This window comes from Vombatus ursinus, unplaced genomic scaffold (assembly GCF_900497805.2).
Source record: "Vombatus ursinus unplaced genomic scaffold, bare-nosed wombat genome assembly UNPS02014832.1, whole genome shotgun sequence".
Lineage (NCBI taxonomy): Eukaryota > Metazoa > Chordata > Mammalia > Diprotodontia > Vombatidae > Vombatus > Vombatus ursinus.
The window spans coordinates 12,763,334-12,786,483 of NW_020954610.1; the positions used below are offsets into that span (position 1 = coordinate 12,763,334).

General features: G+C 35.7%; 1 protein-coding gene across 2 annotated transcripts in view; it reads left to right on the forward strand.

Annotated features, from left to right (window-relative positions):
- Positions 1–23,150, forward strand: part of LOC114025752 (inversin-like) — a 223,771-nt gene that overhangs the window by 35,611 nt on the left and 165,010 nt on the right. For both annotated transcript variants that reach the window (XM_027839242.1, XM_027839243.1), the window contains exon 3: positions 1,077–1,243. In XM_027839242.1, the coding sequence (XP_027695043.1) occupies positions 1,077–1,243 (167 nt within the window). The remainder of the gene's footprint in view (positions 1–1,076; positions 1,244–23,150) is intronic.

The window sequence follows — 23,150 nt, forward strand, 5'->3', positions numbered from 1 at the left end:
TTATTTCCTTGAAGATTTACTTCTCCAGATAAATTAATTTTTTCTAGTTATACAAAATGTAAATAAAATAGTATTGTTATTTTTATTACATTATCTCAGCCTGCCCATGAGAAATTAATATCTCCCCAATTATTTAAGATTGTCCTTGTTACTGTAAAGACTTGTTACTGTTACTTGTAGTTGCAGTAATATTCACATGTTCATATAATTCCTTTGTATCTTGGTAGGTATACTCCCTTGTATTTTATAAATTCTATAATTACTTTAAATAAAACTTCTCTTTCTATCTCTTTCTGCTCAGTTTTGTTGGTAATGTGTAGAAATGCAGATGATTTATGTGGAGTAAGTGGGAGAGATGAATTCTTGCTCCTCTACTCTCCTACAAGTTAAAGACTTGTTTCAATTATTAAATTTAATCTTAAATTTTAATTAATTAAATTTATAAATTATAAATATGTTGTCTATAATATATTACAAAATTATTATAAATTACATTTATTAGATCCACCAAGGTACTTTTAAGCAAAGCTCATATGGCATAGTTCACAATCTGGAAATTATCATTCTTCCACCAGAATACAAACCCACCATAGCTGGAGGTAACACCCACAAATTCATGGTTACACAATTTTAACAAAAGTTATTTTTTAAAATTTTCCTAGTTTCTACTAGCCTTATTGCTTGCTAACACCTGCTCCAATCCAAAGATTTTCAGTCAGAACTGCAAGACTTTTTGCTCTTATTGCCAGGAACAAATATGATCAGTTGTATTGAGATGATGAGTGACAGCTGTGAGAATTAAAATTCTCCATTGTAACTTTGAGATTTTTATCTTGGGTTGGGGAGGGAAAGGCAGTGTCCTATATCATCTTGTGGAATCAGCTGTAATTACTCTAGATCTGGCACACAGTTTCTTGTGAGGGTTCTGGGTGGAAGAGGTTTTCACAAAGCACTTATTTCATTATCTTGCTGGTTATGTGACCAATATGATAACTTTGATAAGCTAAAGGTATTTAAAAGTTGTATGCTTTCTTGAGAACAGTCAACTCATTACAAGCCACTTCTCACCCTTGCAGGAGACCGTGACCTGAAAGACAAAGAAGATCAGTTTGGGAGAACCCCTCTCATGTACTGTGTGTTGGCTGACCGTGTCGATTGTGCAGATGCCCTCCTGAAGGCAGGAGCAGATGTTAATAAAGCTGATCACAGCCAGAGAACAGCACTCCATCTTGCAGCACAAAAGGTGAGGAGAAATGTCCCATTAAAGCCTCAATAGTTCATGTGGTACTTATTACTGAGTTTATTCAACTACCTTGCTGTTACATTATTAGCTGTCCTGCTTAGAAATTTAGAAATAATAATCATAACTGTAGACTCACACTTAGATGTGTTTGTTAATTAACTGTGTATTTGTAAAGTGTTCACTCCGTAGGCTAAACTCCCATTACTAGGTTGGACTAAAGAAAAATAATTCAGTGGAATTGGAAAACCTTACATTCTGTTCTTAAACTGAGAATATTAACATTATTTAATGTCATATTCTTAATGGTCATAGAATCACAGAATTTTAGGGCAGAAATCACCTTTAGAGTCCATCCATTCCAGTCTTCTTTTTGTAGACAAGAAAACTAATGTCTAAAGAATTTTTTTTTAATTGCCTCAAATCCTACTGACTTACAAGTCGATTTAAAATGTTGCTGTATTCAACTATCAACCAGACTTTTGGTCATTATAGGAAAGTAAACAATGAAAACTAGTTATGAGAAAAAAATTAATAGTAATATTGAGTCATTTCCTTTTTTTTTGGACTGGATTCATAATTTCATTGGTATAGGGGTTGCCTTGTGGGGAAATTCAGCTTTTAAATGTAGCTTGGCACCTGTCATGTAAGTTATAGTCTTAAAGTGTTACTAGTAACTAAAAGGCTAACTGATTCATCCAGGGTCTCACAGTCTATACATATCAAACACAACTTGACTCTGAGACCAGCTTCCTATCATCTAATGCCATACTGCCTCTCCATTAAGTTATATTTAATCTAATTAGTAGGCTTTCAAATTTCAGACAACTGGTACAAATTTCAGAACTGGCACAAGGGTCTTCTTTATTCCTTTTTTTTAAATGCTTTATTCATGTTCCTTAAAAAAAAATGACCTTCACTTCTTAATAACTCTTGTCCCAATCAGCTGGGGGTAAATTCCAAATTAGAAATGTGAGTTCATACCAGAGAACCACAATATTAAAGGGAAAGGCAAACAGACAGGATCTAGGTCAAGCAGAAAATAGCAGATGCTGTTGGAATGGGGAGGGGAAGAGTGGGAAAGGAAGAAATCTGACTTTTCACCAAGAGCCTGATGTAATTTGTAACACTCTCAGTTTTCTAGGAACATAGTTACTTTTATATCTAGACATAAGAGATTAGCCTACCTTCTGCTTTCTTTATATTGGCCTTACTGGACAGCTCCCCACACTCTCAAGCAGGAGAGTACCCTCTAACAAGATGGCCATCTCTAAATGGCTCTGGACAACTCACCATGCAATCACATCTAATTACTGAAAGTTTAAGGAGCACATATGATTATATTTATCATTCCCTCCTTTTACTATTATAAAATCTTAGATTGATGAGTAAGCTGATTTCCACCTAAATGATCTACATAAGATGCATCTGATCTTTTGTCAAGAGTTCACTGGGTATTATAAAATATGGCACAAAGAAACAAAACTCCAGTACCCCAAATACTATCTTTGAATACTGTCACTTTTTCTCTTTTCAAAGATATAAATTTTAACTGGAAGAAGAAAATGTCCCCTGTGCCCCTAAATTTTCAGTTTCCTACTCAGAACCTGAAAAGGCACCAGAGATATATTCCTAACTTCTTCACACGGTATTATTCCCATATTACTTGGGAGTGAGTAATAGTCTTTGGGTTAGGTGAATCTTGACATGAGCTCTATCATATTTGGTTACATACTCCAAAAAGACAACTTTTTCACATTGGGTTCATATACAACCACCCCTGTATCCTTGAGCAAGTAATAGTGTGAATATCCTTGATTCTAGTTTTAACATGAGTCTTCATCCTTGCTTGTGCCTGTGAATATTTTCGTTTGTTTCTTGGTCCATGGGGTGCTATTTCTTCAAAAGATATTGATTCATCCACTATATAGAAAACTCTTATAATACTCCCATTACGTACCTTAATTAGTACAATTTATTCTTTCTTTTCTTTTATTGTGACAAATTCTTCTACTCAGAAACCTTTTCAACACAGGTTTTTACTCTGCTCTGCCTCCTTAGAATATTTTTATTTATGGCTTTCTTCCCAGATTACATCTTTTCACTTATATCCTCTGAGATAAGGTGGTGCATAAAAAGATATTTCTTAAACCTTGACACTTTCTTTTCTAACAAATAGATTTGCTTGAACTTACAGTATATACAAACATTCACTACCATGGCAAGCTAGGAAATAGTATGTGCCCTATTAAATCACTGCAGTGATTCTCTACTTCCTTTCTTTCTGGGTTTCAAATTTGAAACAGATCATGTTTGGTTCTCCCTGGAAATTGCCATGGTAAACTATCTGTTTCAGTGTCTCTTTGCTGGGGCTCCTGTGTGCATCTGTTTCAGGGAACTGAGCCTTTAAATTTGGTTGTATTCCCCATCAATGCTAATTTCTGCTGTCATTCTTGGTGTTACTAATTGAGATCCATTAGGACAGCTAAACATCAGGTCTACGAGGTTAGTAGTCATTCAGCTTTGTCCTTAATATTCTAAAATATCTCAGTTAACTTTTTCTGCTTTATCATCACTTAGGCTACCTATGCTCATTGTTTAGGCCCTAGCCTAAGGAGTTCTTAGCCTATGATTCTTGAAATTGTTTTTTTTTAACAAATATGTTAATTTTATTTCAATATGATTGGTTCCTTTTGCAATCCTATATATTTTATTTTGTGTGTTTAAGGACATTATTCTAGGAATGGGTACATGACACCAAAAAAAAAAAAGTTAAAAACTCCTGACCTAATGTATCATGTGATATAATTCCTCTTCCTGGTAATACTGCTTTCTTGTATGTGCCCTATCAGTCCACAAAGTAAATATTTGACCACTCTCTGTGGTCTGTAGGACTTCATGCAACAAAATGACCATCTTGGAGTGATATAGTGAAGAGCATTCATATGTAATTAACCATGTGCATGTATTATATGTGGAACTGTATTTTAAGGGAAAGTACACAGTGATTGTTATTAGCATAATTATCACTTGGGATTGTTAAAAGAGCCAGGTACCAGAAAATATTTTTTGGAATGCAGGACAGCAGTTGGAATTTGATACTTAAGATAGAAGGAGGTGAAGGTCTTGTCTCTCACCATTAAGGTGGTAGCTAAGCCACATGCAACCTGGAGCCTTCTTCCTAAGCAATGTGTAGGATTGTAGTGTAGACTTGGAAGCTTAGAATCCATCGTGGACTTGGCCGTTCTAAATGATCTTTAAATAAAGTTCCAAGGATTCCATACAAGATGGTTCTCTGTCCTTTCAGGAAGATCATAAAAATTGCATTTTTTACTTCCTTGCCTTTATAGCTAAAAAAAAAATCAAATCAAAACTCAAGGACTTTGGGGGAGGGGAAAGACAAGCCCATAGTTAAGTGCATTTTGGTGACAGTGCGGGGATGATTAGCCAAGAAGAGAGCGAAATTCTATCCCTAGGATGCTTAACTATATTATTGAGGTCACAGAAAAATCTCAAGCAAATAGTGAGTCAAGCTTCACATGAGCACCAAGATTTGGCCCAGACCACTTCTCAGATGGAAACATAGAGTTGGTGTTTCTTGATGCTTGATAATACATATTCTCCACAGTAAATCTGTGTTCTTCTGTTCCAATGCTTCTGTAAAGAACCCACTGAAGAGTTATCATAGAGTTTATGATCCTTTTCCCCCCAGACATGTCTACCCATATGTAAGTACTGCAAGACACAGTGCCTCATTGATTTATTCCTTACATAGATTCCATTACCTGACTCCTAAAGAGACATATTCAAAGAGTGTCTGCTGGGTAAGCAGTAGGATAATCTTAGTAATGTAAAAACTCCCTGACAGCAGTTTATCTTCATTTGCTACCAGCATTGGTCCAGGAGAATCAATAGCTCTTTTAAGAGCTGGTTCATTTGTTTCCTAATCTTCAGGTATCATCGTATCTAAAAACAAGACTATTGAGAATTTTTGTATATAATTGCTAAATTTGGTTGCTTGAGGATGAGCACATTTTTGTGATAATGATACTAATATTACATAAGCAATAGAACTTCTATGTCAAACATGGTGGAAAGAATGTTTTCTTTTTATCCTAGTCTTTCTCAATGAAGAAACCTTAATATCCTCAGATGGATCTCTATATATGAGGATCACCCTAGTAGCATTTAGAAATATTTCATCAAGGAGAGATCACAGGGTATAATGTATAGAGAGCTGACCTCAGCATTAGAGAGACATGGGTTTAAGTTCCACCTACTTGTACATACTGGTGGCCTAAACTTGGGCAAGTCACTTAACTTCTCAGTGACCTCAGGCAGTGTTCCAACCCTGAGACTCTAAATTGAAGAACAGCTGCAGGGGCAGCTAGGTGGCTCAGTGGATAGAATGCTGAGCCTGAAGTCCAGAGTTTCATCTTCTTGAGTTCAAATCTGGCCTCAGACACTTCATAGCTGTGTGACCCTGGGTAAGTCACCTAACCCTGTTTGCCTCAGCTTCTCCATTGTAAAATGAGCTGGAGAAGGAAATGGCAAACCATTCCAGTATCTTTGCCAAGAAAAGAGTCAAACACAACTGAATACCATGCAGATCTTATGCTAACAGTTTTTTTTTTTTAATGGAGATTTTCTTTGCCATTGAAATCACAGGTCTGGATAAAGGAGGGCAAAAAATCATTGACATGATTTGCAAGTCATGTGGTATTTTTTTTTCCCCTAGACAAAAACTTGAAATATGGGAATGTTTCAATATTCTAGAAGGTGGTTTCACCATTTTGCTGAAGTAGAAAAAATAGAAAATATAGTTAAGTAAATAGCTTGCCTTAGCATTTCAAATGTAGTAATTTATATCCCCCTCGGTGATCATTCTAAACCAGAGGTGTCAAACTTGTGGCCCACAGCAAAATTCCTGAGTACAGCCTGAACCAGATTAAAATGTAATTTGGAAATGTTAACAAAAATGAATATAAATACAGTACAACATAGACAATGTTAATTTGAGGTTTTCTAAGTTAATGTGTAACTTACAGGGATCTGTTTTCTATTTGAGTCTGACACCACTCTTCTAAACAATTTTCTGATCCTCCGAATTTCACCATCTTCCAATGGCTGTATGCTTTCATTTGGTATATGTACTCTGTCCACTGACACAGATTACAACCTCTCTACACTTATCATTCTATGAGATTCTTATTCATGTATTTCCAGCTGCTCTTCATAAAGGGATTCATTCAACATGCTGAAGGTTTTCTTCTGATCCCCCTAATATCTTGAGGTAGAGATGGGGGTGGCACTTTGGCTCTCTGTTGGTTCTCAAATTAAAACAGTTCTGAACCAAAAGAATTAAATAGCCCAGGAAAATATTCTGTGTCTATTTCCAGGCCTTCCTGAAGTCCTGCCATTATCAACCCTATTTTCCTTCTTTTTTTTTCCCCTTTTCCTTTTTTATATAACTATAGTTTGTATAAATACAGTTCTACTTCTGATGATTTTGCTCTATATTACAACAAATAAGTCTATTCATGTTTCCTTGTATGCTTTATGTTTTTATAGTACCATTATGTATCGAACTAATTATATCATTGTTATATATAATTATTTATATATTATATGTAACCCATATAATATAGTACATATGATATATAACTAAATATAAAATATATAATTATATCACATTATATTATGTTATACTAAATTAAAATATATTAAATAATTAAATTAAATATATTAAATTAATATAGCATAATTTATCCAGGTATTCTCCACTGTTAGATATATAGGTTGTTTTCTATATGCTTTTAAAAAAAGATCTAAAGTCATCTTGCCACCATTATTGTGTCCAGGTTTCAAAAGATTAATGTCAAGTGTTTTTTTTCCCCTGAAATTAAAAATCTTAAAATGATAAACATCTAAATTTATTTAAATTAAAGACATTCACCTAAAAACCTCTTTGAAAAATAAAGTTTCCATTTAGAAAAGATTTTTCAAATAACTGTCATTTTTCTCCTTGTTCTTAGATTTTTGGAAATCAAAAGAATTGAAAATAACATTAAAATGAGTTAGCAAATTCAATAGGAATATTAGATTGATTGTACATAATAGAATCTGAACCAGATATATCTGATTAATTGAAGGGTTATAAAAAGTCTTTTTCATTAGTTGACTACATGAAAGGAAACTGGCATTAAAATATTATACTACTAAATTTACTAGTTATATGTTATAATCAGCTATGTCTGTTAGGTCACTTCCAAAGAGTTATTCCTTTTGAATTTATTTTTCATTATAGCAATTTTCAAAATTTTCCTCATTGTTATATTTTAACTACTGATCAGATTTTCTCACCTCTAACCTGAGCTTGTCAGCAGTTAAAATTGCACATGAGTAAGTGTAACTTCATTTGCTTCAGTTAGCTAGTTTTCACATAAAATAAACATTTATTGGGGAGATACCTCCATCAACTAAAAGATGACACCATTTTGCTTTTCAATGAGGCATAATTCCCTCAGGTTCAAAAACTCAAATGCAAGTACTAAATTTGATGAAGGAGAGAGAATTGGGGGAGGTTCTTGGGAATGGGAGCCTGGGCCTAATAAAAGTCCACTTTAAAAAGACCTAGGGGTTTTAGTGAACTGTGAGTTCGATAAGAGCCAGCAGTGTGTAGTGACTGGGAGGGAAAAAGCTAATGTATTTTTGGACTGCATTAATGTACTCTGAACTAGTAAGAACATTTCTGAAATATTGTGTCCAATTCTGGGCACTGCATTTTAAAACAGGGGTTGGAAAACTGTAGCATGTTAAGAGTTTGTGACAGACATCATCATCTGGGGAGAAAATCCTATGACAAACAGTTAAAAGAACTGGGAATTTTTTTTTTAATTTTTAAATGTATGTATTTTTAGTTTTCAACATTCACTTCCATAAGCTTTTGAGTTTTAAATTTTCTTTCTCCCTCCCTTCCCCCTCACCATCGGTTTATTAAAGATCCACCATATTAGCCAGACTCTTAAGGAATCTGAGTATTTGGAGCCATTGGCTAGAGTATAAGAATCTGAGCCTACATATACATTCTTATTGAACATATTTTCACATTAGTCATGTTGTAAAGAAGAATTAGAACAAATGGGAGGAACCGTGAGAAAAAAAGAAACAAAACAAAGAGGAAATAGTGTGATTCAATCTGCATTCAGACTCCATAGTTTCTCAGGATGTATATAGCATTTTCCATCATGAATCTTTTGGAATTGTCATCAATTCATATAAGTCCTTCCAGGTTTTTCTGAGGTCTGCCTGTCATCATTTCTTGTAGCACAACAGTATTCCGTTACATTCATATACCACAGCTTGTTCAGCCATTCTCCAATTGATGGGAGTCCCCTCAATTTCCAATCCTTGGCCACCACAAAAAAGAGCTGCTATAAATATTTTTGTACATGTGGGTTTTTTCATTCATTTTTATGATCTCTTTGGGATACAGCCCTAGAAGTGGTATTGTTCAGTCAAATGGTATGCACATTTTTATAGCCCTTTGGGCATGAAAAGAACTGGGAATTTATCTTAGAAGAAAGATATAAGGAGAAAACCTAGATACTATGTTCAAGTGTTTGAAGGACACTATCTTTGTGTATTTCCAGGGGCGGAATGAGAACATAGAAGAAACTAAGATAGATTTTGGCTCAATATAAAAAAAAAAGTGGGACTTTAAGAAGAACTCTTTAAAAATGGAATGTTCTTGCTTTTGGGGGTAGTGTGCTTCCTGTAACTGGGAATATTTCAGAGGAATCTGAATGACCATCACTCAATTTGTATAGGAGATACCTACACAGGTGGTAGGTAGATAGATGCTAATTCTGTAACTTCACTGTTAGGCACATTGTTGGTTATTTTATAATTCATACATCTTAAAAGAAAATATAAATTTCATAGTTTCTTAATCAGAATTTCTGTGTTATTGATGCACTGTGCCTGCCTGGAGAAGGAGATAGATTGTCAGAGTTCCACAAATAAGACATGGAAATGCTTGGAGTCAGTGCCACTATATCAAGAGTGGCACAATGTTTAGAGTGTTGGCCTTGCTGACAGGAAAGCTAGAGTGCAAATAATACCTTAGGCATTTAACCTCTCTTAGCCTCAGTTTCTTTATCTGTAAAATGGAGAACATAATAAGCACCCACCTCACAGGGTTATGATGAGGACCAAAAATGAAAACATAGGTAAAGCATTTTGCAGACTTTAAGACCTATGTAAATGCTCAATCATCATCATTATCACTATCATCCAAGCCTCTACCTTTCACCTTGCCACAAGAGAAGAATGAAAGTAGTTGCAAAAACCATAATTTTAAAAAAAAACAACTTGTTTTCCTCAAATCCAGTCAACTTTTAACCCCCTCAATTCTGGCCAAAAGGTCAGAACTGCCATAAAATTAAGTACCATAATTTTAATCTACAAAACTGAAATTATGGAGAAATGAAATTGGACAAAAGATATCAAAGCAATTACTTCAACTTAATGTTTCCCGAGAGCCTATTATATGCAAAGCTACAAGCTAGGCACTAGGGTAAAATACAAAACCAAGGAAGTTATAGAGCTCATAGTCTAGTAGAGAGAGAAAACAAATGCATAAATTACCAGAAGCCTAGCGGAAAGAGCAAAGGACTTGGGGTTAGGAGACCTAGGTCTGTGCCCTGGTTCCTATATTTCTTAGCTATTTGACCAGAGGTAAGTCTCTGAGACTCAAATTCTTCATCTCTAACTTAAGAATAAGGGGCAGCTAGGTGGCACAGTGGATAGAGCACCAGCCTTGGAGTCAGGAGGACCTGAGTTCAAATCCGGCCTCGGACGTATGATACTCTCCAGCTATGTGACCCTGCACAAGTCACTTAACCCTGATTGCCTCACACAAAAAAAGAAATAATAACTTGGGAATAATACCTGCACTACCTAAGGTGGTTGTGGAGAGAGTTCTTTATGAACCTTGACTTGCTATATGATTGTGAATTGGTGGTATTGTTGTTAGTAACATCAAACAAAATAGATCTTGGTAAATTTTTTTTAAGTACAAACAAAAGGCTATGTATGGTCTGATTTCTGCAAGAGGAGGAACTTCTGAGTGAGTTAATTGAGGAAGGCTTGATGGAAAGAGCATTTGAATAGGTTCTAGAAGCATTTTAACAGATTCAATGCTAAAATGGAGAGGGCCTGGGAAGGAAAATTCCAAAGGTAAAAAAGACCATGAATAAAAACTTAGTGGTGGGAAAGTGTTGGAAATGGCTAAATTCAGTATAGTAATTCAGGTTGGCTTGGAGGTCTGAGGGGAATATTGTGTGGTAACGATGATGAAAAGGTACATTGGCACCAGATTATAGAAGGTCTTGAATGCCAGAGTAAAAAGTTTGGATTTTATCCAGCAATTAGTAGTAAGCCATTGAAACGTGAGCAGAGGAGTGACTTGAGGAATCTTGTACATTTAATTAGGTGTCTTGTGACCTTAGTGTATGTGTTCTTTATACTTTTATCAAAGTTGAAGGTGAAAATAATAGATGATATAGGACTCGGTATCTATCCCAGCACAATTTTTGTCTATTATATTTTGCCTCTTAAGGTTTATTAGGAGAGATGCTGAATTCCATGTCATTTAAAGAGACAATTAGCATTATTATGTTAGAAATAAACAAATATCAGAAATTAGATACATTTATCCATTTTAAAAGTATGCTTACATAAAAAAATTACTCTGAAGTGTGGTGATTAGAGTTTTGACTGTAATTATTGTAATGGAGGTTTATTTCTCTTGCATCAGACTGTTATATAAGCAACTATGAAAATGGTACCTATGAAAAATAAAATTAATCTTAGCTTATTCAATGAGTTACCTGATTTGTTTTTCATTTAACACTCCTAATTTAATCCCCAAAAAAGCAATCAGTCATACTTCTTTCATGTCTTTTCACAGAAGACACTAAATTATCAATGTTTTTGCCCCAGGTAAGGCCATTCCTGTTCTATGAATTCCACAAATGTGTTTCTTCATTAATGAGGACAAAAAACTTCACTGGTCTTACTAAGTGCATTTTAATCTTCAATAGGACTTTAATCTCCCAGGAGTTTATTCATTTAGTTTCAAGAAGATTAATGCAACTCAATTAGAAAATTTATCTCATCTTGGATATAAAAATTAAAGAAGCTTTAGGCTATGGTGGATTTTAACCTAACATTCTCCATAGATAAAATTCCAGACTAGATTCAGCTTCTGTGAAAGCTGAATTTTCAATTTTCATGGGACCATATTTCCATCTTAAAGGTTTAGGAACAAATCACTGAAAGGAATACAACATTTCTGAAGCATTTCATGGAAAATTAAGACCTAGATTATACTATCCATTTAAATTATTTTTTATATTTTAACCCATAAAGAAACCTTAACCTGTTCCCCTCCCCAAACTGTAGAAGAAAACTGTCTTGACCACCATCAAGTACCAGAGATGACCAACATATATGTTTATTACTTTTTATAAATGCAAAAACTAAACCATGTTCATATTTATCCATTATCATAGTACCTTTTTCAGTCTGGCCCCTGACCTCAACACTCACCCAAAACTACCCTCTCCAAAATTACTAATAATCTCTTAGTTGTCAAATCTAATGGCTTTTTCTCAATCCTAACTCTCCTTGACATTTTTGCAGCCTTTAATACTGCTTATCATCCTCCTCTCTTTGATAAGCTATTCTCTAAATTTTCATGACACTGATCTCGTTTCTCTTCCAATTGCCCGCCTTCTCCTTCTGTCTCCTTTGCTATATCCTTATCCGCAGTATGTCTGCTAACAGCAAAGGTCCCCCAAGACTCTATACCATATCATTTGATGATCTCATCATCTCCTGGTTTGAAGGCATTGTATCTGATTTAATTTCTGATAATTTTTCAGTGTGCATTTTTAGTGCTTTTCCCCTTGTTTCCTTTAGCACATTAAAAAAAAAAAAGTATACTGGCACTTCTTTGGTTTATTCATTGTGTTTTTTGTTTGCTCCTAAAAATTTCTAAAATTTTTTTTGTTGATATTCCTGTTGTGAAAGGGGTTCCTTTGCCACCTCTAGCTTCTCAGAAATCTGATTGTTTCTATTTTTTGCTTACTTTTGGTGTATTTTTCCTTGAGCATCTAATTGCAATTTTTTAAAAAAATATGATCTGTTGTAGCTATATATTGTTCCTGTGGTATAATTTGAATTTGTAATATATTTTTTGTTTTTTATTTAGTCTAAGCAATATTTATGTAAATCAGAATCCTACAACAGCAATAAAGAGGTGGCCTATAAGGTCTCTAAATCTAGGATTCAAATGATCCTAGGGAGTGATAGTGGAAAAGGAAGTTAATTGAAGTTATGATTATAGAAATAAAAGGTTATAATTTGGAATAAAAAGACATCTCTGCAGACATTGGATTAATTCAGAATAGACTCTAAGGAGATAACTAGCAAAAAGTAGTCTGTCAAAAAAAAAACCTCTAAAAGAAGAGAAACTTCTTGGCCAACAACATCTGGTAAGGATCCAAGCCTGTGTACATCTAAGCAGACAGATAAATTGGGGACTTATCAGAAGAGATTAACAGGAGTATTAAAAAAAATGTTCAAGAATTAGACCGGGAAGAAAAGGTTAAGAGAAAAAGCATGTTTAAGCTGGAGGAAAATAAGATATAGGAAGACTTAAGGGAGTACCAGGGTGTCAGTTGAAAAAACTAAGAGTTTTTCATCTCCCAGGAGCAAAAATTCCAGGGGAAAAAGAGAGAGGAGTTAGCTGAAACCTTACAAAGGACACAATATTAAATCTGAGAAACAGTAAAAAAAAAAAAATGATAATCCTAGTGCAAAGGAAAGTGGCTGAAGCCCTGAAGCAACATTTAAGAGGCTGAAACAAAAGGTAAGAAGCAAAATACATGAGTAGATATGTTGATAAGATTTTTAAAAATATACTACATTAAAAACTATAACATTTCAATGTTATTTTAAAAAATTATAATAATAAAGTATTAATTTTGGTATATCTCAACAGTTGTTTTAACTTTTATCTCCAGACACTAAATATAAGTCGTTTGCCTATGAAAACTAAGGCCCTTTATCATCTCAGGAAAAGAGGTGGTCCCATGTGCCCAAATGAAACAGGAAAACATCTTGAGGTCTTGAAGTGTCACTATATACTTACATGAACTGAAATGATACTATATATAGACACCTGGTCACATAAATAGCACATTTTTAATTCAGTAGCAGATGATTACATTGTTTAGTTAGTCCCTAGAGTGCTGAAGTATATTAGAACCAAATTCAGGAAATTGAAATACTTCCCTAATTTTCACAGTGATTTCACCAGTGTGGGAATGAATTCCCTCCACACATTCATATCACAAACTCTCCCATTATGGCATCTCCCACTGGCACCAACTTGTCCATGTTTTTCCATAAATTCTTCTCAAGGACTTTGGTAGGTAGCTCACAGTCCTCTCCACACCATGGCCTGACACGTAAGTCAGCACTTATCAGAGACTGGGATTCCTTTGAAAATGCCCAAGGGCTAAGTACAACAAAGGCTCTATTTAAATCAAGTTAACCAGCATTTTCTTCTTTTAATTAATATTTGATTTTTGCCAACCAACAAGTGCTTATTTTCTCTCCCTATGGCTCTTCTCACCACTACCCCCACAAACACACACACAAAACCTTGTATTAAATATGCATAGTTAAGCAAAACAAATTCTTGCACTGGCAAAGTCCAAAAATGTGTCTCTTTTTCTTCATGTTTAGTCCATCACTTCTCTTTCAGAAGACTGGTAACATTCTTGATCATCAGTTCTCTGGCATCGTGTTTGGTTGCTGTGCCATTTGAACTTCTAAAGTCTTTCAAAATTATTTTTCTTCATAATATTGTACTATATAAATTATTCTCCTGGCTTTGCGCACTTCATTCTAAATTGGATCATACAAATTTCCCTGGTTGAAGCTATCCTTTTCATTGTTGTTTTTTTCAAATTTTCTTTTAAATTTCTAGTTGCAGTTCCAAATTCCCTCCACCTCTCCCTTACTCACTGAGAAGGCAAGAAATATGATACCTATTTTACATATGAGGTCATGCAAAACATATTTCCACATTAGCCATGTGGGCGGAGGAAGCAGGGAAGGAGAGAGGGAGAGAGGGAGATGGGGAGAAGGGGAGAGGTGGAGAGGGAAAGAGAGAAATATGCTTCAACCTATGCTCAGAGTTCATCAGTTCTCTATCTGGAAGCAGATAGTATCTGTTCATCATGAGTCCATTGGAATTATCATGGATTGTCATATTGATCAAAGTAGCTAAGTCTTTCACAATTAATTATTGCCACAATATTGCTGTTACTTTGTACAATGTTCTCCTGGTTCTGCTCATTTCACCTTGTACCAGTTCATATAAATCTTCCCAGGTTTTTCTAAAACCATCTCCTTCATTATTTCTTACAACACAATAATATTCCATCAGAATCATATACCACAACTTAAAAGTGTTCAGCCATTCCCCAATTGCCAGGCATCCCCTCAGTTTCTAATTCTCTGCCACCACAAAAAGAGCTGCTCTAAATATTTTTGTATGTATTAGTCCTTTTACTTTGATTTCTTTAGGGTATAGATCTAGTAGTGATATTGCTGGGTCAAAGGGTATACACAGTTTTATAGCCTGTTGGGCATAGTTGCAAATTACTCTCTAGAGCGGGTGGACTAGTTCACAGCTCCACCAAGAGTGCATTGTTGTACCTGTTTTTCCACATCCCCTCTAGTATTTGTCATTTTATTTTTCTGTCATGTTACCCAATCTGATGGGTGTGCGGTAGTACCTCAGAGTTGTTTTAACTTCTATTTCTCTCATAGTAAATTTAGAACATTATTTTCACATGACTCTTGATAGCTTAGATTTCTTCTTCTGAAAACTGCCTGTTTATATCCTTTGACTATTTATCCATTGGGGATGTCTTGCACTCTTTGACTCAGTTCTTTATATATTTGAGAAATGAAGCCTTTATCAGATTTACTGTAAACATTTCCCTGCCCCCCCCCCCAGTTTTCTGGTTTTCTTCTAATGTTGATTGCATTGGTTTTGTTCAAAATTTTTTTAATATGATATAATCAAATTATTGATTTTGCATTCCATAATGTTCTCTATCACTTGTTTGGTCATAAATTCTTTCCTTATTCATGGATCTGACAAGTAAACTATTCCATATTCCCTAACTTGTTTATGGTGTCACCCTTTATATTTAAGTCATGTATCCATTTTGACCTTATGTTGGTATACAGTGTGAGATATTTATCCATACCTAATTTCTGCTGAACTGCTTTCCAGCTTTCCTAGCAGTCAAATAGTATGTTATTGTCCCAAAAGCTTTGATCTTTGCTATTTATCAAACACTAGATTACTATGGTCATTTGCTACTGTGTATTGTGTAACTAATCTACTCTGCTGATTCACCGTTCTATTTCTTAGCCAGTACCAGATTGTTTTCATGAATCCACTTTGTAATACAGTTTGAGATCTGGTACAGCTAGGCCACCTTTCTTCACACTTATTTTTTCATGGATTCACCTTGATATTCTTGACTGTTTTATTGTTTCTTGATGTCTCATGGAGTCTTAGCTTACACTTGACCAATTCCAATTTTTAAGGAGTTATTTTCTCCAATGAAGTTTTATACCTTTAACCATTTGATCAATTCTGATTTTTGAGGAGTTATATTCATCAGGCTTTTCGTTAATAAGTGCTCCTTTTATCATGCTGTTATTTATCTTTTCATAATTTTCTGGCATAGCTCTCATTTCCTTTCCTATTTTTCTCTACCATTCTTATTTGATTTTTAAAATCAGTTTTTCACTCTTGTAAAAAAAAATCTCTTCTTTAGCTCTTTTAGAAACTGTTGTTGGACTTGTGTCCAATCTGCATTTTTCTGAGGTTTTGCTTGTAGTTGTTTTTGAGGTAATCTTTTTCTGAGTTTGTGTTTTGAGTATGGTGTCCCTGTCACCACAGTAGCTTTTTATAATTAGGTTCTCTCTCCCTCTCTCCCTCTCTCTCTCTCCCTCTCCCTCTCTCCCTCTCTCCCTCTCCCTCTCCCTCTTCCTCTTCCTCTCCCTCTCCCTCTCCACTCTGTCTGTCTCTCCCTCCCTTCCTTCTCCTTCTCTCTCTCTCTCTCTCTCTCTCTCTCATTTTTGCTTATTTTTGCAGCCTATTTCTTGACTTTGAAATTTATGTTACAGTTGGGCTTTCCTCACCTACAGGTTGGAGGGGATGTCTGCCTGAGCTTCTGTAGCTCCATCTGGCGGTCAGTAGGTTTTTGGTTCGTACAAGGTATTGTGATTCAGGGACAAGTCTGGTCACTGCACTCTGGTCCTTACCCAGGTAGGGTAAGATAGGTTACCTCCTGACTGCAACCATTCTTTTCCACCCTAGAACTGCAACCCAGCACTGGTTAATAGGCTATGGAGGTGCCAGCACAAGAATACCCTGGATCTCTTTTTGACCAGATATTCAGTCTCATTACCATCCATGTGTGTTGGGCATACCTGGCACCCTCGCTACTCTTGCTGTTTCCAAGGCCCACAGCTGGTGCCGTGCTCTTGGCACCCATTCCTAATGTCTGTAGAGCTCTCTGTCTTTCTCAGCTTCCCTGGGCTGAAAAATAACTCACTGTGACTTTTTGTTGTGTTTTTTTTTTTTTTGCTCAGAATTTGATTTGGCATTTTCTATAGTCATTTTTGTGGAAGAGGTTTGGGGGGAAATTTAATAGTTCTGACCCTTTACTCTGTCATCTTGACTCTGCCCCTCTCAACATCATTCATTAAACACCTCCTGTGTGTTAGTATAGTGCTCAAATGCCAGAGATACAAAGAAAGTCAAAAAATTGTGCCTGATGTCAAGTCACATTCTAATGGGGGAGAAAATGATCAAACAACTATGTACAAACAAGATATGGAAAGAATAAATTGGAGATAATCTCAGAAGAAAAACTGAGTGAAATAGAGCTTTCTTCCTTACGTTCAAAAATTACTTGAGTTCTAAGTCCTGAAGGTGTAGGTATATCCTGGAACAGTCATTGGACATTGAGCTTAGCCTGTGAGACCGATACTGGAAAACCACTGGGAGGTCAGTCAAGCTTGGAGGCTAGTGGCACCTGTTAATGAGACTGACTTTCTCCATGGTCATGATTGTGGGAGATTGTGGAAGAGATGGTGCCACTTCGAAGAAAAATGTAGGTTTCACTTTTAGAACAGAACCAATGTCCTATTGCCTCTCAGGATGGATGGAGCTATCAAATATTCAATTAATATAAGCTCTAACAAAGATGTTAGCAGCTTTTAGGTTGTCCAATACAGGGCTCTTTTCAATGAGGTTAGGAATAGATAAGTTGGATGCCACAAAGTGCTAGGAGCAAGGTTCCTGATGGGGAAGTGGCCAGTAATAAGAGGAAATTAGAATTAGGTTGGTAGTAGGGTGTAACAGAACTGTCAGAATCTAAAGGGCTGAGATGAGCTGGAAAACCATTTATAAGAACAGAGATTCAGGCCAGGCAATTCATACCAGATCTGCAGGCAGGATACAGGGAGGTTTGGAGGAGCTGACTTATGGAAACTCATGTTTCCCACCCCTGCTGAGCACTGAATTGGTCATCAGTGGGTTGTGTCAAATTTTCCAGTAGTCACACCCATCAGGCCATGGACTAAAGAAGACATAAAGCCTGTCTAAGTGCTTGTACACACCTTCTCTCCGACTCACCACAGCTCATAGTCTGGTTCAGGATTCTGGACTTAAATGCTTTCAAGTGAGTATATCAGTGCCACAAATTTACCCTAAATGACAAGGAAGTATCCTGGGATCTGGGATGCCAAATGGTACCCTGCAAAAATTAAATACCTATATGCAGTGGCAGTTATACCTACCAGTCAATCATCAGCATAAGAGCTGATTATCAGGACTGAGAATGAGGTATTTGTACCCTCAACCATCAATCCCCTACTTTTGAGTGCTTGGCACATAAGAGGTACTTCATAAATGTTCCTTCCCTTTCCTTTCTTTACTTCTCACCATGAAAAGTTTTGAGCTTTCACTATAACATTTAAACTTATCTTATCTCAAAATAATTACCTATATGCCATGAAGAGCACAATTTTCTGTCATTAAAATTTATGCTTATAAAAAGTAACATTAGAAGTGTTCCTTGTTAATTATGTTTAAAAAATGACTAAAATGTCAGTACCCTTTGGCCTAGAGGTCCCACAGTTAGGTTTATGACATAGGAGAAAGGTAAGGAATAATTTTTTAAATTTATATTTTTTTAGTTTTCAACATTCACTTTTATAAGATTTTGAGTTCTAAATTTTTCTCCTTTCTTTCCCCCAAGATAGCAAACAATATAATATAGGCTATACATGTACAACCATATTAAACATATTTCTATATTAGTCATATTGTGAAAGAAGAATCAGAACAAAAGGGAATAACCATGAGAAAGGGGAAAAAAAGAGAGAGAGAAAATAATATGCTTCGATCTGCATTCAGACTCCATAGTTCTTTCTCTGGATGTGGATAGCATTTTCTATCATGAGTCTTTTATAGTTGTCTTAGATTCTTGCATTGCTGAGAAGAGCTAAGTCTAACAAAGTTGGTCATCGCACAATGTGACTGTTACTGTACACAATGTTCTCCTGGTTATGCTTACTTCAATTCAGCATCAGTTCATGCGAGGCTTTCCAGGTTTTTCTGAAATCTGCCTGCTCACCATTTCTTATAGAAGAATAGTAAGGAATGATTTTTTTTTAAGCGCTTACTGTATGCCAGGCACTATGCTAGATTTTTTTTTTACAGGTATCTCATTTTGATCCTCACAACAACCCTGTGAGATAGGTGCCATTATTATCTTCACTTTACAGTTTTTTTTACAGTTAATTTACATATTTACAGTTTATTTGAGGATACTAAGGCAGGTAGAAATTAAGTCTGTTGTCCAGGATCATAGCTAGTAAGTGTCTAAGGCTGAATTTGAACTCGTCTCCCTGTCTCCAGGGCCAGTGTTATATCTACTATGCTACCTAACTGCCTCACAAACAGAGAACACCTAAATATTTATAGCAACCCTTTCTGTAATAGCAAAGAACTGCAAACAAAGCAGATGCCCATCAATTGGAGAATAGCTGAACAAATGGTGGTACATGAATGGAATGGAATGGTACTGTGTCATAAGCAACAGTAAATATGGAGAATATGGGGAAGCATGGGAAGACGCATGGCCCAATTAAAAAGTGAAGCAGAACAGGGAGCACAATGTCTACAACAGTATTAAGAAAAATCAAAGTGAATGCTATGTAATTTTTTTTCAAATTTAATATATTTTCTCCCAATTACATGTTAATGCAATTTTCTAATCTTTGTTTCTTTTTAAAGTTTTGAATTCCAAATTCTATCCTCCCTGAGAAGGTAAGCAATCAGATAAAGGTTATACATGTATAAATTATACAAAATATTTCCATATTAGTCATTTTGTACAAGAAGACTTGAATAAAAGAAAAAGAATGAAAGAAAGTGGAAAAACAGCATGCTTCAGTCTGTATTCAAACAACATCTGTTCTTTGTCTGGAGGTGGATAGTATGCTTCATCATGAGACCTTTGGGATTGTCTTGGATCATTGTATTTCTGAGAATAGCTAAGTCACTCACAATTCTTCATCAAACAATATTGCTGTTACTGTCTACATATTCTCCTGGTTCTATTCACTTCATTGTGCATCAGTTCATGTAAGTCTTTCCAGTTTTTCTGAAATCATCCTGCCTGTCATTTCTTATAGCATAATAAAATTCCTTCACAATCATATACCACAGCTTGTTTAGTAATTTCTCAGTTGGTGGGCATCCCTTCAATTTCTAATTCTTGGCCACCACAAAAAGAGCTGTTATAAGTATTTTTGTACAAACAGGTCCTTCCCTCCATCCCTTATTTTTAATGTCTTTAGGATATAGACCCAGAAGTGGTATTACTGGATCAAAGAGTATGCACAATTTTATAGTCCTTTGGGCATGGTTCCAAAGTGCTCTCCAGAATGATTGGATCAGTTCACAACTCTGCCAACAGTGCATTAGTGTCTCAGTTTTCCCACATCCCCACCAATATCCATCATTTTTCATATTAGCCAATGTGATAGGTGTGAGATGGTACCTCAGAGTTGTTTTAATTTGCATTTCTCTTATCAACAGTGATTTAGAGCATTTTTCATGTGACTGTAGATGGTGCTATGTAATTTTTTTTTTGGTGAGGCAATTGGAGTTAAGTGACTTGCCTAGGGTCACACAGCTAGTAAGTGTCCACTGTCTAAGGTCAGATTTGAATTCAAGTCCTGCTGTCTCCAAGGCCAGAGCTCTATCCACTGCTTCATCTAGCTGCTCCAGATAACGCTGTGTAATTATAATGGCCAAACAAATTAGAAGAAGAAAGGAAGGAAACAAGAATTTAAGTGTCTACTATGTGCTGGGTACTTTAAGTCCTTTATAAATTTTATCCCGTTCAATCCTCACAAAACCTTGGGAGGTGTATGCCATGATTATCTCCATTTCACAAATAAGGAAATGGAGGCTGAGTGACTTGCCCAGGGTCTTGTGGCTAGTAAGTGTCTGAGGCTACATTTGAAATCCAGTCTTCCTGATTCCAGACTCAATGCTCTATCCACTGCACCACCTATCTGTCTCTTCTTTCTTTATAGAGGTAAGAGATTGTGGATGTTGAGTACTACGTAAACTATTGGATTTGATTGGTGTATTGATTGTTGCTGATATTCTGCTTTTAAATCTCTTTCCTTTTAAATCTTTATTATAAAGCACAGCTCTATGAGTGAGGGGAGGGGAAGGGATATTTCATGGAGGAGGTATCATCTGAAGTAAGCCTTGAAGGGGAAGACAAAGTTTCTGAAAGGCAGAGATGTGAAGGTAGTGTTTTCACTACTTCTTTGACATAGAATTGGGAATTTTAATGGTTTCATTGAAACAAGAAAACTACTGACAGAATTAAAATCAGAAATAAAGAGATCTGGATTTCACTAGTTGCAGGTGACATGACAATGTATCTGAAACATCTTATTTGATAATAATAATAATAATAAAGGTAAGACAAGTGAATTCAATCAAGTTGCAGGATACTAGATTAAACTACAAGGAATCATATTAGTATTTATTTGCAATAAAAAGAGTAACTCAAGGTAAAGATAGAGTAACTCAAAGTGAGGAATTTAGTGAATTCAGTAATCCAGTTTGCCTGGGCTATAGAGCAGAGGATCACTATGAAATAAGAGTCAAGTAAGATTGTGGAAATCCTTAAATGCCGGGTTTAGGAGATTATATTTTATCCCACAAGTAATAGGGAGTCATTAAAGGTTTTTGAGCTGGAAAGTGATTTGTAATCAGATCTGTGCCATAGGAAATCACTTTGAACCTATGTGAAGATGGATTAAAGCTAAATGAAGTTGGAAGCCGAGAGACCAGTTAGGAGGCTATTTCAATAGTTTGGGAAAGAGGCAATGACCTAAAGTAGTACCGTAGATGAATGGATAGAAGTGGCAAATGGGAGAGAATGTGAAAATAGATGCGAGACTTGACAAGGAATTGGATGTAAGGATTAAGGGAAAGGAAGGAAAAAAAATTACCTAGTTTTGACCTTGAGTGACTATAAAGATGATGATTCTTTCAAAAGAAATAGGGGAGTTTAGAGGGAGGGCTAGGGAAGAGAGTAAAGGGAAAAGTTTAAATTATTTCCATTTTGGATTCATTGAGTTTGAGATGTCTATAGGATATCCAGAAAGGTATGTCCAGAAGACATTTAAACTTCACTGAGAGAGAATTAAGATCATAGATAGAGAGCTTGGAGGGATCAGAGAGGTCCTCTTGTCCAATGTGCTCATTTTAAAATTGAGGAAAGTGAAACCCAGAGTTTGTGAATCGCCCACGGTCAAACAAGATTAAGTGATCGAGGGATTTGAACTCAAGTGCTTGGATTCAAGGGCCGATATTGTTTCCATTCAGCCTGCTCTAAACTGCTTTGAAGATGTTTTTGTCTCAGGTTTCGAGTCACAGCTGCTGGGTCTTTACTGTGACAATTTCCCTTACTGGTTTCCCAGGCAGAAGTAGAAGAAATGCAAAAAAGACTCTTTTTCTGTTTCCCAATTCCTGCCACTCACTTAGAATTTGCTTCCTCCTTACATTTGTATGTTTCTATTCCCTTCTTACTTTATACCTCCCTTCTGAACCCAATGGAGCATTAGGAAATATGATACACAGCTGTATGCTAACAAATTAGATAATATAAAGGAAGTAGAAAATTATATACAAAAATGTCAGTTACCAAAATTGACACAAGAAATTAATTTTTTAACTAGACCAATGTCAGAAAGCTAAGACAAGTCATCAAAGAATTGGACCCCAGCAAGAAAAAATTTACCCCAACAGCTTTACAGGTGAATTTGTTAAAACTTTCCAAGAAATCATCTCTAGGGTGGGGCACCTGCAGCCTCAAGGCTAGATGTGGCCCTCTAGGTCCTCAAGTGCAGCCCTTTGACTGAATCCAAACTTCACAGAACAAATCCCCTTAACAAAAAGATTTGTTCTGTAAAACTTGAACTTAGTCAAAAGGCCGCATCCAAGTAGAAGGCCACATGTGGCCTCGAGGTCGTAGGTTCCTTACCCCTGTTCTAGATCCTATTAATTATTAACAAATTCAGAGAAAGATGGAATAAGGCTTAATACCTTTTATGGGGCAAATATGGTATTAGTTTTTTAAGCATAACAAATATAACACCAAAAAGGAAACTAATATACCCATTTCCCTAATAACTGTAGATGCAA